The sequence below is a fragment of the Microdochium trichocladiopsis genome (assembly GCF_020744255.1).
Source record: "Microdochium trichocladiopsis strain MPI-CAGE-CH-0230 chromosome Unknown B0I36scaffold_10, whole genome shotgun sequence".
NCBI lineage: Eukaryota > Fungi > Ascomycota > Sordariomycetes > Xylariales > Microdochiaceae > Microdochium > Microdochium trichocladiopsis.
In genome coordinates, this window is record NW_025763553.1 from 704640 (window position 1) to 721586 (window position 16947).

At 54.9% G+C, this 16947-nt stretch overlaps 7 protein-coding genes across 7 annotated transcripts; 3 read left to right on the top strand and 4 right to left on the bottom strand.

Moving 5' to 3' along the window:
* Nucleotides 1-888: 888 nt before the first annotated feature.
* On the top strand, nucleotides 889-1687 carry B0I36DRAFT_367398 (uncharacterized protein; the record flags this gene model as incomplete). The annotated part of the gene is made up of 2 exons (XM_046159454.1): nucleotides 889-1101; nucleotides 1217-1687. 2 exons carry the CDS (start codon nucleotides 889-891, stop codon nucleotides 1685-1687), a joined length of 684 nt encoding a protein of 227 aa, XP_046007125.1.
* A 2045-nt stretch (nucleotides 1688-3732) lies between these two features.
* Nucleotides 3733-5733, bottom strand: B0I36DRAFT_252842 (uncharacterized protein; the record flags this gene model as incomplete). The annotated part of the gene is made up of 4 exons (XM_046150711.1): nucleotides 3733-5105; nucleotides 5169-5389; nucleotides 5476-5545; nucleotides 5661-5733. The coding sequence occupies 4 exons, from the start codon at nucleotides 5731-5733 to the stop codon at nucleotides 3733-3735; spliced, it is 1737 nt and encodes a 578-aa protein (XP_046007126.1).
* A 762-nt stretch (nucleotides 5734-6495) lies between these two features.
* On the bottom strand, nucleotides 6496-7916 carry B0I36DRAFT_26875 (peptidase family M28-domain-containing protein). Its single transcript, XM_046151250.1, has 2 exons — nucleotides 7156-7916; nucleotides 6496-7078 (listed from the first exon to the last, which is right to left on the bottom strand). The coding sequence occupies exons 1-2, from the start codon at nucleotides 7779-7781 to the stop codon at nucleotides 6601-6603; spliced, it is 1104 nt and encodes a 367-aa protein (XP_046007127.1). The 5' UTR covers nucleotides 7782-7916; the 3' UTR covers nucleotides 6496-6600.
* A 408-nt stretch (nucleotides 7917-8324) lies between these two features.
* Nucleotides 8325-12610, bottom strand: B0I36DRAFT_333442 (uncharacterized protein). The gene is made up of 3 exons (XM_046155220.1): nucleotides 11514-12610; nucleotides 11407-11454; nucleotides 8325-11345 (listed from the first exon to the last, which is right to left on the bottom strand). Exons 1-3 carry the CDS (start codon nucleotides 12232-12234, stop codon nucleotides 8716-8718), a joined length of 3399 nt encoding a protein of 1132 aa, XP_046007128.1. The 5' UTR covers nucleotides 12235-12610; the 3' UTR covers nucleotides 8325-8715.
* A 424-nt stretch (nucleotides 12611-13034) lies between these two features.
* Nucleotides 13035-13514, top strand: B0I36DRAFT_367402 (uncharacterized protein; the record flags this gene model as incomplete). The annotated part of the gene is made up of 4 exons (XM_046159455.1): nucleotides 13035-13082; nucleotides 13149-13245; nucleotides 13336-13430; nucleotides 13494-13514. The coding sequence occupies 4 exons, from the start codon at nucleotides 13035-13037 to the stop codon at nucleotides 13512-13514; spliced, it is 261 nt and encodes an 86-aa protein (XP_046007129.1).
* Nucleotides 13515-13741: 227 nt separating this feature from the next.
* B0I36DRAFT_377031 (uncharacterized protein) lies at nucleotides 13742-14971 on the bottom strand (the record flags this gene model as incomplete). The annotated part of the gene is made up of 2 exons (XM_046160520.1): nucleotides 13742-13872; nucleotides 13918-14971. The coding sequence occupies 2 exons, from the start codon at nucleotides 14969-14971 to the stop codon at nucleotides 13742-13744; spliced, it is 1185 nt and encodes a 394-aa protein (XP_046007130.1).
* A 442-nt stretch (nucleotides 14972-15413) lies between these two features.
* B0I36DRAFT_333448 (60S ribosomal protein L8-B) lies at nucleotides 15414-16905 on the top strand. The gene is made up of 3 exons (XM_046155221.1): nucleotides 15414-15528; nucleotides 15797-15868; nucleotides 15936-16905. The coding sequence occupies exons 1-3, from the start codon at nucleotides 15526-15528 to the stop codon at nucleotides 16644-16646; spliced, it is 786 nt and encodes a 261-aa protein (XP_046007131.1). The 5' UTR covers nucleotides 15414-15525; the 3' UTR covers nucleotides 16647-16905.
* The last annotated feature ends 42 nt before the right edge of the window (nucleotides 16906-16947 follow it).

Here is a 16947-nt window from a genome sequence, read left to right on the forward strand (position 1 = left end):
GACCAAGAGCACTTCAGCACACGGACAACTTCAGAGCGCAGCCACCAGGCACCAATTTGACACGACGATTGGCACAAGAGAAACACCACCAGCAGGAGACGACGAGCAGGCACGCAGCACGCAGAATGCAGACCGTGGTCACGTATCTCGCGATATGGTTGTCACTGATGGAGTTTGGAGTTGAGTCGAGCGTGTGAAGAAGCGAGTGAGGTCGGGACTGCTTGCTGGAGGCTGGGAACCAGGTGGCATTTTATATGAGCGCATGCGAGGCCTTGGAGGCCCAATTGTTAAGCAAGGCAGACTCGGGCGAGGCTTTTGAGTCAGGCAGCAGAGCAGGGAGACACAGTGTTTAGCATACAGTGTTTGTGCATTGGAACACTGCAACTGCAGCCGTCGCACGCGCAAAGTGGAAACCGCGACAAGCTTGCACAGCAACGCGCATCAACCGCGGGGAGCAGCCCCCGGAGACGCGCTGCACGGCGCTGGGTTGATTGGCTGCCAGCGTCGCGCTGCCGTCGAAGACGCTGCATCGCCAACACACAGAGCACACGGCAACCCCCACGATCGCCTCCTAAGCCTCGGTCTTGCTCGTCGCCGCATTCATCTGCAGCTCATTGATTATTCTCACGGGTCTGGTCTGTCATCCTTGCAGAGCATAGTTTGGCGCACAAAGCGGCAGCACGTTTGCGATTTCCAGCAGAGACCACCAACTCTCGCGACCAGCCATTCTCTCCAGCTTGCGCCATTCAGAGCACGACACAGTCAACGCGGTCGCATTACACGCAGAAGAGCCCTTTTACTTCTCCGAATTGGTCAGCGGTCGATTGCCTGACTCGCTGACTTGCTGACGATTCCGGCGTTGCGACTCAATACTGTACCTTGGCGGCCATGGCGGCCTCTTCGCAGCACAGGATGAATACATATGGTGGTGGTGGCAGCATGAACGATTACGCCGACAGAAATCCCCAGCACAACCTCTCAATACGGCCGGGTTCGACGTCGCGGCCCTCGGGACGTTTTGCTCCTCCAGCGCAACCACCAAATCACTCAGATCCGTGGGAGCAGATTAGCGACGAGCACAGGAGCGAGATCAACGATTGTGTAAGTACGAACATCTCCGTGCTGACGAAGCGCAGAAGGCCGCAGGTGTCAACTTCGCTGTCGAGATCTATATCGCTCAGTAATTTGCGACGTGGCTGACCATCACTTCTTCAAGTTCTCATTATTTGATATGAACAAGGACGATACCCTAGACTTCAGCGAATTTCGCTACGCCCTCCAAGCGCTCGGGTTCAGCAACATACCACGGAGCGAATTAATATCCGCGTTCAAGTCCGCTGCACACCCAAAGCCCCAATGGACGCCTCTTCCCGCCATACCGAACCAGCCACCGCCGAGCCAATCCCCGGGCGTTGTCGACCTGCGTCTGAGCAGAGAAGGTTTTCAGTCTATAGCCGCGAAATATGTCGCCGCGCGAGACCCGCGAGAAGAACTCCTCAAAACATTCAGTCTGTTCGACAAAGGAGGCAAGGGCGTCATCACGATTGAAGATCTGCGAACAGTGGTCAAGGAGCTTGGCGAGGACGTGCCTGACAACGAGCTGAGGAGCATGGTGGAACAATTTGATGTGGAGGACAAGGGCGGCGTGTCAAGGGAAGAGTTTCTCGGCATCTTCCTGGACAGGTGATGAATGAGCAATCGGTAAAGAATGGTTCACTCAGCCCGACAATGAATTGGCTGCTGGGAACAATCATGTGCACAATCGGCACCACGGTGGATTTCTGCTCGCTCCGCCACATCGTCACCCCGGCTCAGCTGCAGGCATGCGTGGCGGGAGGGAAGGCATGGCGACAGGCTCCTGCCAGCATCGGAAGCCCTCGCCTGACACCATTTCAGATGCGCAGTCTGCCATCATGCAATCATATGTGGGCCACGCGCTGAGCAGCGAATTTTGACTACGAAGAGGAGGGAGCTCTACGGCACAATGGCGCTGTTGAATTCTGCCATCGTCCTGCCGGGGATGCGTAGATTTTGCCCAGAGCATGCTTTCTGCAGCACTATGGGGGGACACGGTCTGCCAGGACGTATCAGCGCCTTTCTGCTTGGTTGGGGTATGGACTACAGGCGTCAAGGTCTTGATTACTCTACCCTAGCACAATCGGCGCACGGCGTTTTGTTGGGGCCAGCAAAAGCGCAGGTACATACTCGTATTCATCCTCGAATATATAATGAACAAGTCATTTCTCCCTCAAGTCAGCACGACACCTTGATCACAGTGGTAGATCTTTTGGAGGTAACGAAGATGAACAAAAAGTTCCAAGGGGGCGAGAGCAAAAGTAAATCACCCAACCAAACGTGCAGGCTCGGCAACAACCGCGCTCCCCATTGTCCTTGACTGTTGCGGTCTAAACATGCTGGACCGTGGCACACGCCTCTTTTCATAGGCCGGGCAAAAATAATCTAAAACCCGAAATAAAAGACTCTTTTGTAGCTCTGTGAAAATGTTACCCGAAACATCTAGAAGCCACGGTTGAGAGCATGACCACGCAATAAGTCCAATTCATTTTATGGCGGATTAACATTATAAAGGAAAAAGTCGGAAAGGAGGGCCTAGCAGGAAAAAGGAATGTTGATAACCAAGGAACAAGTTTGTAATAGTTAGCTTGTCCAACTTTAACAGTCTCTGGGCAATTATCTAATTCCATAGGTAGATATCTTGATACGATCCATGAAATATAACGCACAGTTGCGAAACATGACCCAAACAACAAGGGAAGCAAGAATAGTTATTCTCTTTCTAATAAAAAGATAGAAAGAAAGAAAACAAGAGAGAAAGAAGATTTCAAGGTCACAGGAGGAAAAAAGGTGAACACCACCGAGCACCAAGCACCAATCCACTTCATCCGCCTTTCCAACCACCCGCAGCAGCAAGACTTGGAGCAACTAAGCGTATATACCATCAAATCAAATGAGAAAAAGCTCCATTAACCATCCAAGCCACGACATGACACCGGACCGCCTTCACAGCCATTTTGAGGATCAGGTTTCGCACAGCCACCACTACTCACAAACTTTTCAGCTTTCCAAAATGTACCAGAGAGCTCGAGAAACTCCAAGGCTGTCATAATCATCAGGCAACCACAACTTTCTTGTGCGGCACGATTTCAACATCTTCGGCAACATTGCATACTTACCTGAACGCGCCAATACTGGAAATGATCTAAATACATTATATCTATTTTTGATGCTCGCATTATTCTTCCGCTCTCCAACTCAGCCATCGTGCAACAAGAATTAAAAAAATTAGCGTAGAATGGGTGTGTATATGTATGCAAATATGTAGAACCTCGTCTGCCTGTGCGTCACTTCTCAGCAATCTTGCCCAGGCTTTATCGGCCCCCTCCTTCAAGCTGCGTCGATTGTGTTGTTCCTCAACCCCCGTCCTCTTCCAAAAAGCAGACCCTGAGTATGTCGAGGAATTTGCGATCTGTGGTATTTGGTATGGCAAATCATGGCGGTTGTGCATAACCAACCAACACCACAAAAGAAATGTATTTACAATGCGCTTCAGTATGGCATTCTTTTGCTCGAATAGCAACGCGACACAACTCGCCCCCCGTAGCGCTGATGAAGCGTGCTCGATGAGATTCGGGCCGCCCCAAATCGAATGTATTCAAAGTACACCTCACGTAACCCCCCTGTGTGATTCTTTACCCATAAACCGGCGTCAACCTAAAACTGGATCAGATCACCGCCCTGTTGCTGGTGGTTCTGTTGCTGCTGTCCCCCGAATGGGTTGCCGCCGCCGTAGCCTCCATTCATACCACCCACTGGGCCAGTGGCAGCGGGCATTTGCGGCTGGCCATATGTTGGATTGGGCATCCCCGTGAATTGCTGGCGCATGAAGGGGTTGTTGCCGGTCGCGTTCGACGTGAGCTTTTGTGCGCCGATGCCAGCAGAGTTGACAAAAGTGCCAGGCGCCGTGTGTTGAGCTGGAATGCGCAGCTCGCCCGTATTGCCAAATGTGTCCATGCCGTCACCACTGGCCAGCAGGGCATTGAGTCTTTGCTCGTGCTCAGTCATCGGCTTCTGGTTCTGTCTCTGCTGCTGCTGTGGCTGCTGAGGAGGCGGCAGGTTGAACAGCGACGATTGCGCTGGAGGGGGCGTGAACGTCTGGAGCGACTTCTGCTCAGGCAGACTTTGTAGGCTGCCGAAGCTGGGCATCGCCGGAGGCCGCGCTGTCTGAGGTCTTCCAATGGAAGCGAATGGGTTGTTTGATCCAGTCTTCATCGGCTGAATGGACTGGGCAGTGTTTGCGTTGTTGGTGGCCCAGGGATTGTTGCTGCCGGCCTGAACTGGCGACTCAATCGGGGTATGCTGCTGCTGCTGCTGCTGCTGCTGCTGCTGCCCAAAGCCCTGTCCGTAGGGATTGAAACCGGTCGGCTGCATCTGCATTGTCTGCTGTGGCTGCTGCATCTGCTGGGTGTACGGGTTGTTGTACATGCCGGTCTGTTGTGCATCGAAACCGTTACTGAAACCGGTCTGCTGATTGGGGAAGCCCGTGTAGTTATTGCCCATCTGGGGCATTCCTGTGTACTGCTGCTGCATGCCCTGGTTCTGGTCAATGGGATTCCCAAGCCAGTCAACGTTGCTTCCTTGCTGGTAGCCCATGTTGGTGTACTGGGGTTGGACAGGCTGCTGAACGGGATCATCGTCGAAGAGCGATGCGGCGTTGGCATTCTCCAGCTCCTGCTTGCGACGCTCGTCCTCTTCTCTACTGAGCTGGAGGGCTTTAGCCAGGTCGTCGTCAGCGGGATCGGCACCCTGTCGGCTCTGTCGTTTCCTCCTGTCCTCCTCCTCTTGGTTCTTGCTGGCCTCAATCGCAAGCTTGTACTCGAGATCGTCCTCGGATGATTGGCGTTGCACGAGAGCTCTTCGCTGCTGCGACGGACCAGCGCCGCCTCTTTCGACCCCCATGCCGCCTTCGCTGGTGTACTCTTCTATGCCCGTCACTCGGGACTTCCAGGTCTTGCGGTCGCTGCGCTCGGCGCGCAACCTCTCCTCGTCCATGATCAGTGCGGTCAGCTCCTTGGCCGCCACTCGGACTGTCAAAACCAGTTAGCTCGTCACTCTTGTCGCTGCCAGAGCAATCCTCGACCTCCACATACCATTCTGGCCGACATCCCGTCCGTCCTCATCAATGTACATGAACTCGCGCAGGGTCTTGATGATGTATATGTTCTTTCGGGCCCATGTGACGATGAGCTCGGAGCCCTCATGCAGGCAGTAGTCGAGTACCTTGAGGGCTTTGAGTACGTGCCTCCAGTTCTTGCCCTTGTCGTTCAGACGCTTGTCGAGCATGTCAACAATGTCGTAGAACTCGGTCGACCTGTAATTATCCGACTCGTAGTTAGGCGCTGCGCATACGGGAAGCGTAGATGGGAGCATGGATGTTTGTGATGCATTGCGACGTACGAGTTGTAGGTAAGCTGAGCGATCTCGCTCATCTGGGTCCCGGTTGGGCCCCATGGGTCATTGCTGGTCGCTGCGATGCGGAGGGTCCGTCAGTGAGGCGCGCGAAACATGGAGAGACGAGCTGGGCTGGATATGACGCAGGTCTGGGGGAGGAGGGGGGCAGAAGGGGGCGAGCAGTCGCATACCTTCGCGGACCTTGACCTGGACGCCTGAATAGCCCTTTGTGACATTCTTGACACTTCTCATAACCTTTGACATGTCGGGCGACTTGTGGTCCCTAGCCGGGCACCTGGGCGAAAGGGCGGGAGGCGGATTGGCAAGAGAAGTTGGCGGAGATTGGGGTGTAGCTGGACGGTTGGGCCCGCAAGCTGGCGATGGGGGAGATGATGTAGGTGTGCCTGCACAGGTGCGCAACTGGGGGCGGCCTGGCTGGATTCGGCTCGCTGGGGTGGGGACAGTGCTGTGTGTCGATGGCGGGAGGCTGGAAGCTGCAGCAGCGAGTCGACGAGGGTGGTGCTTGTTGTGGCAGGCAGTCGAGATGGGAAGACACGCCACTGATGAGGGGGAGAAAGATTTCCAGAAGGGTGCCTGGCGAACGGGCGATATGGGGAACTGTCACGGAGGAGGCTGTGCGACGGCGAGAAGCAGGTCAGACGCACGCGTGGCAGCGGGAAGGGCAAGCATCCAAGAGCATGCATGTATGGGCTCGAGCGAGCGATGATGATGCTAGCACCAGTGAGTGCTGTGCGCGACCAGCAACAAGTGGGCCTCCTCCGGGGGGATGATCTCAGCGGGCCCCAGCGGTGCCCACGGGTGGGGTGGGTGCGCCAGACTCGTGCCTTCCAACGCTCTCAGTGCCACGCACTCCATTGCCTCGGCGGGCTTGGCGCTCCCGGGCAGCCCGTGGCCGTATGACTCAGCCTTCCGGGGGGTACGACGACGACAACCAACTTCAATCTACGAATGCCCATCTCCCCAGGGACTGTCGCCATAATCAAGCAGTCTTACAGCCGTGTAGCGCCACCAGCTAGTTCTTTCTTGGCGAAATTCCCAATGCCTACTTGAGGATGTACATGCAACACACTTCCTTCCCTCCATAAAAAAAGAAATGCGACAATGTGCTCATCATGTCATCGCCGTGCTCGAGACATTCATCAAATCCATCCACTCCATCGTGAAAGCCACCGTAATCTTAGCCCAGTCGTGCACAGTCGGCATATCCAGATGATCGCCGTCATCGTCCATGGTATGCCACACCAGCGGGAACGGGGTCGTAATGATGTGCAGGATAGGCACGCCCTTGTGCATAAACGGCTCATGGTCGTCGCTAACCCAGGATTTCGTAAACGCCGACGGCTGCTTGTCGTGGTCTGACAGGAAGGCCGACATGGGCGTCGCCTCGAGCGCTCCCAGCTCCCGCATGCGCTTCTCAATCTGGGCCATCCGCCGGTACGCCCAGTGCGTGGACTGGAAGTAGCTGGGCACTTTGGGGCCCGCCGAACCCAAAAGGTCCAGTAGCACGAAGAGGCTGATCTGGTCCATTGGGTCGTGATAGGTTGCCACACCGGGAAGAGGCGAATTCTCCCATTCCGTAGTGAGTGCTCTGCTTGTGTGTCAGGCTTTGCATTCCCTCCTCGAGACGAACACTCATGTAAAAGGGGTGGGAAAAGGTTGGCTTACCTCGAACCGTACAACGAATCCGTCGCCGTCCACGTCACAAACGCCTCCTCGCCGTCGAGCAAAACAATCTGCACGCCAACATTGCTCCTCTCACCGCTCGCCTCCATGCCCTCCCACAACTTGGTGAGCTGCGCGTCTATCGTCTTTGCAGTGTACATCAACATCGCGCACGGCGCTGCCGAGTCTGTCGCGCCGATGAACCCTTCTGGCGCAATCTTTGAGTCATAGTGCGCGACGAGGGTCAAGAGCCCGCACGTCCCCGGCCGGTCGATACACCACTGCGGCTCGCGCTTGAAGATGATGTTCTGGAAGGGCAGCTCACGGGACCCCGTGGCGGGCGTGGTGCCCGTCGAGTTCTGCCATGAGACTTGCCACAAGGGCAGATGTGAGCTGAAGAAGTTGACAAAATGGTTCTGAGCGACGACCTGGCCCTCGGTGCCGGGGACACGCGTGATGAGCAACGGCGCCAATAACCCGTTGCTGTTGTGGATGTCGAAGTCGGCGGGATCAAGGGCGATCTGCTTGAGGCGCTCATCCGAGAGCTCCGTGTAGCTAAGCGCCCTGTTGGCCAGCAGGAGGCTTCGGATGCACGCCCCCAGGACGCCCGCGTTGAATATGCGGACCATCAGGTCTATTGCGCCCCTCGATCACAGGACCATAAAGTGAGAGTGAAAGAGTGCTGCTGTCGACTGGCCAGCAGTAAACCCGCCAGCGCTTCCTCCTGGGACGACCCGGCAAACAGTGCAATCTGCTGAAGCCTTGCAACCGATCTGGTGTTCAATAAAACTCGTCCTGAGCTAGACGATTAGAGAAACAAGTCAAATCACACAGGCTGCGAGCAATAACAACGAGAGGACCAGAGAGGACGATTTGGAGGAAGACGGGCAGCGACTGGACATGAAACTTAACCCTTGCAGTCCAGTTGTCCAGGTGTTCGTTGGCCTTGTGTGGTGCAAGGGAGATCAAAGTGGGGCATTCTTAACCACATTCGGCGACAGCCAGCACAATCGACCCCTGAAAGGATATCCAGGTCTACTGACCAAGACCCTCCCAAAGGCTACGCACTTTCTATGATCCGGACGCTGCAGCAACATTCCGACATAAAGACACCGCGCATGAGGCTCCTGAACGAATCGCAGTGTGCTGGCCTAGGCTGCGATGCCAGCCAACATACTCGCAGCTCTCACATCATGACAATGCTTGAAATGTACAATGGGGGTATTGTTCTACTGGCATATAATCTTCCAAGCTCACACGCTTTGTGAGGCAGCAACGGCGTTCCAACCCCGTCGCTCCGGCCGGCTGCCTTTCGTCGTACCAACCGGTGATCCCAGTGAATGATCCCAGTGAACTCCTAGTGTTGCGCCCGGCTCGTCCCAGAAAGCAAAATAAAAGATCTCAAAAAAGGGAAGAAAAGAAGAAAAGTCCTGCGACCAAAGTCAGTGAGCAGGCTCAAGCTATGTGCTTGCCTGGCAGACTGAGAAGCATCGATGTTTGAACATAAGGATGTACAGCCTCAAACACTGGAAGTGTCGAATGCTTCGCCCACCGCGAAATAGTTCACTCCTCCTCGCCTTCCGCGTCAAGGTCGTCATCACCATTATCGACATGGACGTCACTGACGACCAGATCAATCCGGTCATCCTCGTCCTCGTCATCGTCCTCGTCATCATCATCCTCGGCGGCGCTGTCGGGTTTGAGCTCGAAACGCGCCGAGATAGTATGCACTCCAGCATTCCCCGCTGCCGCGTCCGGGGTTTGAACATTGACGGTATCATGAGCGCCAGCGTCAGCACTAGTTTCGCCATCACTCTTGAGCTGACGTTGGCGTTCCAACCAGGCTGGCGGGAGCCCAGGTCCACTGTCCGCGTTGCCATAGTCGCTCTTCTTGGTCCCTTTAGGCCACCGACCTGGGCCGCGGCCTGTGCCACCAGATTTGCGTTTGGAAGAGCTGCTACTCTTTCTTTGTGTGGATGAGGACTTTCGTGGTCGAGGAGTCGCACCGGACGGGCGTCGCGGGCGGGGACGAGGTCGAGACGCTGACGACGGGGCTCGTGGCAGAGTCGGTCGTACAATAGATGAACTAATGCGTGGCACCGTAGGTCGCCGCGGATTGACTGGGGGGAAAACGACAAAGCGATGTGTTGGAATGTCCTCATACGCTTTGTCCCACGACACATCCTGTTTCTCTTCTGATGTGGCGCCTGATGAGTTTGGACCACGGCGACTATTCTCCTCATTCTCATTGACCGTAGTATCGGTGCCGTTGACTCCGCTACTATTTTCTGGGTTGAGCTCCGTGTTATCATTGGGCTCCGTGGATTCAAGTACCCCGGGTTCCAGTGCTGTAACAACCTTCCGATCCGGGCCCAGATGTAGTGCAAAATCGCCTGTAGCAATCCCGCTGCTCGCCAGGATGTTGACAGCAGGCGTCTTTATATCGTCGTCCTCGTCACGAGGGGCAATGGTACTAATTGTAGGGCCCAGCTCAAAGTTTGTGGCGTTGCTGCGGCCCATGACATATGGGGTCCATGTCAAAGCGTTGGGTTTCAGCTTGACGTAGCCCTTGGAGTCCCACTTCTCGACATATTGGCGACAGTAGGCGAAGTCGACTCGAAACGCATACAAGCCACTGATCGGGTCCCGCACTAAACATCGGAGTCCTTCGAGGGCGGACACAACATCATCCGGGACCATGCCAGTATCGTCAGAGATCTGCCGGATGCTGAGTCCTTTCCGTGCCATGCGATCCTCAGAAGCGTTATCGAGGAGGTACTGACACATGACGAGCCTCCAATAGTTACGATATGAGACAAGGCCCATATCGGATAAAGGCTTTTCTGGCGAGCCCGTTTTCTCCTCCACTTTTGTGAGCAAGTAGGAGAAGTCGATAAGGAGGTTGCCGTACCCTTTGCGTTGGTGGATGGGCAGTGTCAAAATGCAGCTGACGTTGTTCTGACTGCTGGCTCTCTTTTCTTTGGAGAAGTATCCAACAAAGTGATAGCCCAGGTCGTCATACTCGCAGAGAACGTAGAAGAGGAAAGGTTCTACATCGTAGTAGAGCGTTTTCGAACCCAGGAAAAGCTTGGCCAGTAGGCAGAGATTCTGGCAGTAGACTGGGTTCTTCCGCCCATCCACTTCGAAGAATGAGATAGAGCCGTGCCTGTAGATCTCATCGCCAGGTGGGTGTTTAGCTGGGCACTTGAGCTTGTGCCGCCAAGCGACGTAATCCGAGTTCATATACTTCAGACAGAACTCGCAGATGTATAGCACCCGGTTGCGACTGTACTCCTCTGGGTACGGTGCAGCATACCAAGTATCGATTTCCCAACCTCCAAACTCGATGCATTCGATCTGGCTTGCTGGACCCTGTGCTTTCTTGGTCTTTCTGACTGGTTGCATTTCTGCTTCCGCCTGCATGGCCAACAGGCGATTCCTCCACTCCTCTTCGGCCTTCTGCTTCGCTTCATCGAACCGTCGCCTATCATCCTTAGTGGGTAGTGTTTTGGTCGTGTCGGCTTCTTGCTCTGTGAGAATACCGCCATATGGCTTGCCTTTGAGCTCATCCGTCTCCTTGTCATAGAACGAGTAGAATGGCTGCGAATAGCTTGGACCAAAGACAGATGATACAGCTAACGCATCGGCGACCGGCACGTCGCGCTGAGTTCCGTTGGTCTGTGCTGGCCGACTTGTTGCCGCCCTGTGTGATCGCTTCTTCAGTGGTTTGGGTTTTCGTGATAGAATCTTGGACAGCTCCTCGCTCTTGACCCTCATGTTGAGCACGAGACTAGATCGCGAACGCTTGATGACGGTGCAGGGAGTGGTGATTCCGGCAGATTTGAGCCGCACTGAGCGCACAGACCGTGGTCGCACGGAGCTTGCATCATCATTCATGCTTTCTTCTTGCCCGCCCTCGTGATTAGAGCCATCCGGTGTGCTTCTGTGTCGTTTCCGAAGGGCCATGCTGTCCTCTTCCACCGCGCCTTCGGAGCTCTTCCTCTTCCTAAGCACCCGGGACTCCGCTTGGCCCTGACCCCTTTTCCTTGTTTCGCCGTGGGCAGATGGATGGTTGTCTTCGCCATCTTCGTCCACTTCCTGTGACTGCAATACATCTTGAGCATCCTCGCCATGCTCGGATGATGATGATGTATCATCCTCTGCACATTCCGGACACTTCCACTTCGAAGGAGCTGTCATGAAGGTAAGCTTTCGGGGTACCGTATCGCCTTTTGAAACAGGATGAGTACTGACCATTCTGTTCACTAATTGCTGAGGCGTCTCGTGCACATTGCTGATGGGCTGTATCTCCATGATTAATAACTGTTGGCGGGTGATGTGTACACACTCGTAAACCTTACCGTGGTCGCCACAACTGCTGCAGGCAAGGAAGGACTCAAAGTCTTCTGATGGGTCGTTCTCCTCAGGCTTCTTGCAGAATAGACATAGGCTAAGGTCTGCCGCTTCAGACTCCTCATCTTCGTCTTCGTTGCCATTCTCCGCGGCAGCTTCCCACTCGGCTTCGGAATCGTGATCACTCGACGCACCAGACGCAATGCTTGCGCTCTCGTCACTCTCCTCGTCGGTATCCCCCGGCCTAATCTTAACAGCACCAACGCCTTCAGCGTCATCTTCGTCCTCCACGTCATGCTCATCGTCCTGGCTGAGTTGTGTCTGGGTTATAGGCTCGTCATCGTCATCGCCTTCAGCGTCTGCTTCGCCCATGGACGCGTCCTCTTTGTCCTCATCGTCGCCGCTCTCGTCGCCGTTACCATCATCGCTGCTTTGATTCGGATCGTCATCGTTGGCTTCGCTCAGGTCACTGTCCGCATCTTCTTCCCCGGCACTCTGGTCGTCCAAAGCATCTTGAAATTCCTCGTCGGTATCATTCCTGCTAGTTCTCGATGCCCGAGGTTGTCGACGTCGGCCGTTGGCTGAGCTATCCCCACGTGTCTCGTTGTCGCCTGTATGAGTATCGTCGACCTCCATGTTGTCCCGATCATCTTCTCCATACTCGGCTTCGCCTTCGCTGAGGACGACGCTCTGTTGCAGCTCCTCTTGCATTGCCTGGGCGCTGCTCATTGTTGCGAGGGGCCCACGCCGCAATGGGGCGAGGCAGGCGCGCACGTTGGACCACAAAACAAGTGTTTGGTCGGACTGATTATTTTGGTGAGATCAAGCGGATAGTTTCATAGCAAGTGTGTCTTCGTGCTATGGCGGTTGCGACCAACGGCGTTCTTCGCACACAGCCTAGCAAGTTCGACAAGGCTGGCGCGGCGCGACATGAGGCGACAGGAAAGCTGGAGATGAGCGAGGTGCAAGCTCCACAACGCGCTGGCGTGTGGCCAACCAGCTGCTGGGGCGGTGTCTTTCGTAGTGCGGCCGACGTAGAAATCGATTTGACGCGTCCTGGATCGATTCGGGTGCCGTTGATGCAACGTGGTCGAGGGAGAAGCTGGACGGCGCGAGAGCTCCTCGTTGTCGTCAAGGTGTCCTGCTCTCCGCGCCGTGAAGGCAGGCAGGCGCGGTCCCGCACTGCTAGACTCCACTCTCCCAGGCATTCCGGGATCGCTCAATTTGGGGTGCAAGCCAGTCTGTAGAGTTACATCGCACGGTATGATGCACTGTACCACATGTTTAGAGCCGTGTGCCACACGCTGGGTGGATCTGGCGGGCCAATCGCGACTGGCTCAATTCGATAGACTGTAGCAAGAGCTCGCCGCCCGACGACATCGCCAGCTTCAGAGGCCATCTTGGTTGTCTTCGATCACGAACGCCTAGTGCTTCGCAGCCAACGTCGCTCTAACACCCGCTGCTGCACCCTTCGGCAACAAACACATACCAATTCCGCTACTGGCAAAACGTCAGCACACCCAAACGCAATGGCTGTTCCCTTTGAGGCACTGATTCCCTACGGAATCATCTTGGCCGTAAGCTCCTGGCGCCCAGCCTCACCCCCTCGAAGCGCATGGCATCTCTGACAAAGTGTTGAACAGATGTTCGGAGCGACCGGCGCCGGTCTCTCGAAGTTTCGCAACTGGCAGAACGGCGGCAAGCGGGCACGGCGATCGGTGGACCAATGGGACAGACAGAGTACGAGCAACCTCATACGGAATTGGGCGGCGTGAACAGCAAAACTCGACCTCTGGACGGCGAAACGACTGACATCAAGTTTTTGTGTAGTGATGAACCGCGACAGAAGGCTCACGGGGAACATTAGAGGACAAATTGATGCCGCGAGGGCACCTGCTGGCTTCGAAGTTAACAACCCCTGGAAGGTTCGCATATGACCATCACTTCCGGAAGGGCCCTCAAGCTAGATATACTGACAAATCGAGCAGGTCGAGAAGCGCATCTGCTAATTATCGGAAGCACGATATGGGCGATCACAACGGCAGATAGACAAGTTTCAGCGGCAAACCCTTGTACATAGCCAAATGAACTCGTCACCAGAGAGGATTATAGTTCTTGTTATTCTCGAAATTCGCGTGGACTCGGGTTCATATATGAGATGATATGTGCAAAGAATTGCATTTCAGCTTGGCCAGATTTCAATGGCTGGTTGTAAGCGCTGGCGGAGAGTCATTCTTCATAAGACGACTTCGGCTCGGTTTTTATTGAGCCCCTCAAGAAGCATACAGGCCTGACACAGCTTTTGGCTCGACATATAGCCACACTTCTCGCAGGATCCTAGCTTCTGCTTGGGGATGATGGGAATGGCTTGACCAGCGCGCTTCGGACTTGGTTTCGCGGAGCCATGATTACCCTTGACTGTCGATGGAGTATTTGAAGCGATCTTTGCGAGCGAGACTTCGGTCTCTAACTCCTTCTCAGAGGCGAGGTCGTTCTCTCGTAATTGTTTCTCCATTGCCGCCATCTCACCAACATTCGAGCGTCCAGCCACTGAACCACATCCTCCAATGCTGTCTGGATCGGCGACGGATGTCGCATTTGCAGACTTGCCATTACAGCCGCAAGCGTCGGGGGCTGCCCCTGGCACCAGACGGGCCATATCCTCTCCGCTCCTGACGATGTCGAGGATGGCGCTTGGCCGCACTCTCTCCAGGTTCTTGATCAGACTCCGCGCGCTTCCACGGAAAGCCTCCGGGCTGTATATGCACTCTGTACTGAAATAGTCCAGCTTCTTGTGGTGTGCATACAGTACAATCTCCTTCTCGTATGCGTACTTGAGCGGCTTGCTCCTTTTGACGTCGCTTGCGTCGCTGCCGGTAACAATACTTGTGCTCCTCGATAAACGCGGCAGATCTCCCCGGAGGAGGTTCATTAGAATGGTTTCGGCCATATCGTCGGCGTTGTGACCAGTAACTACGTGCTTGATCCCAAGCATCTTGGAGCCTCGGTCGAGCGCCTGTCGCCTGAAGACACCGCAATAGGTGCAGTTGCCTTTCTTCCCTATCGTCTCCACGACTTGGTCCATCGTCCAGCCGTAGAGCTCATCGTAGCCGACAATCTTGAGCGGCATTTCGTACTGGACCGCGTTGCGCTTGACAGTCTCGAGCGAGTCGTCCCGGTAGCCCTTGATGCCCTCGTCGATGCTGAGCAACAATAAGTTGACGCCATAGTGGTACCTCTCGTTCAAGGTCTTCAAGACCGAAGCCAAAACCGTGGAATCCTTGCCCCCCGAGGCACCAATTGCCACGTTCTCGCCAGGCTGGAATAGTCGAGACGATGTGATGGTGTGATGCACTTCATCCTCAAAGACTCTAATGAAGCAGGTTTTGCATAGCTTGTCGTGGTTCTTGGGCCTCTTGATGAGTGCTCGCTCAGTCTTGCAGCTGACGCACGGCACGGGTGGCATGGTTAAGAGACGCTTTGATGAAATCTGCAACTACCAACAATACCACTGCGCAATCGTGCTGGTTACTGTGACAGCGATCGGAGGATACAAATGGTGCTGTCGTTCACCGCAAGCTGTTCGTCAACCAGAACAAGCTCAATGCCCAATATCTAGTACCCAAATCTCTGTCCGGCTCTATGGATGACTCAACCAAAGTGTACCAGTACCAGACCTTTCAGCTCATGTTCGCCCCACCTGAATCTTCCCAGTGCAGTCCAGCGGCCGTGAGCAAAAGTTGCCCAGGTCCTGGAGAGGAGGGGCTAAAAGTCTGAGGTACAGAGGTACATGCAGCGCCGCCAGAGTGGACCCAACTATTCTTGGACTAGCACAGCCGATGAATTCCCGAGCGCCCACAAACCCTGACAAACCACACAATTATTCTGGAGCCATGCGAACTTTTTCCCATCGTCGTGCAAGTTGGCTCGTACATTTTCCCCCGTCAGCACGCCTCTGCAGAAATCGAACGGGTCGACCATCAATCCTCACCCAACGACTTCTAACCCACAGCAGCAACCATGGTAAGCACATCTCGATGAAACACGACCTTCCAGCACGGCTGTCGTGCACTCGCCTGCACGCGGCCATTGTGTGAATTGCAAAGACTCTCGCTTTGTCGAGATGTCACATATCCCGCCTATCGTCCTTCGGGATGATAGGTGAAGATTTGGCTTGAGGTTGATTGCGATGTGTTGCCGAAAGGTCGCTCGTAATCAATTCTCTTTAGAGTTCAAGGAAGATCAACAGTCAATGTCAACATTTGCTGATGTCTTCTTTTCTCAATGATAGCCTCCCAAGTCCGGAAAGAAGGCCGCCCCGGCCCCCTTCGGTGCCTCCAAGTCTGGCAAGAAGGCTGCCAAGGTTAGTGATGATGCTCCTGTTCCCCCATCTCTCTTGGTAATGGTGACCCTAACTAGGATTCAATCAGAACCCTCTCCTCGAGAAGCGCACCCGCAACTATGGCATCGGCCAGGACATCCAGCCCCGCCGCAACCTCTCCCGCATGGTGAAGTGGCCCGAGTACGTCCGCCTCCAGCGCCAGCGCAAGATCATCAACCTGCGCCTGAAGGTTCCCCCGGCGATCGCCCAGTTCCAGCACGTCCTGGACCGCAACACTGCCGCCCAGGCTTTCAAGCTCCTCAACAAGTACCGCCCTGAGACCAAGGCCGAGAAGAAGGAGCGTCTCGTCAAGGAGGCTACCGCCGTCAAGGACGGCAAGAAGAAGGAGGACGTCAGCAAGAAGCCCTACACTGTCAAGTACGGTCTCAACCACGTCGTTGGCCTCATTGAGAACAAGAAGGCCTCGCTCGTCCTGATCCCCAACGATGTCGACCCCATTGAGCTCGTCATCTTCCTGCCCGCTCTCTGCCGCAAGATGGGTGTCCCCTACGCCATCATTAAGGGCAAGGCCCGCCTCGGCACGGTCGTCCACAAGAAGACCGCCGCTGTCCTCGCCATCACCGAGGTCCGCTCCGAGGACAAGAGCGAGCTCTCCAAGCTCGTCAGCGCTGTCAAGGACGGCTACCTCGCCAACAGCGAGAACGCCCGCAGACAGTGGGGTGGCGGCATCATGGGTGCCAAGGCCAACCACCGCATCGAGAAGAAGAGGAAGGCTATCGAGAACGCCACCAAGATCTAAACATGGCCCGTAGCGCTTGACAAGGTTGAAAAAAAGAAAGAAACAATAATGTCTCGACGTCACGGTCATTGGTCACGGATGAATGGAGTTATCTAGCTTTTTGCACAGTTCCGGCGTTTGGCGGGGTTCAAAATTTCGGGAATACCAACGTTACATGGATTTGCATGAACAGCAGCTACTCCCTCCGCTCTCGAGAGAGGCCACCTCTGACCTATAAAAATGTGACTGCATGATACCACCTATATATTGACTCCCCAACCGCACAAGTGCTGAAGTGATGGTGCATGGCCAATGTGATATC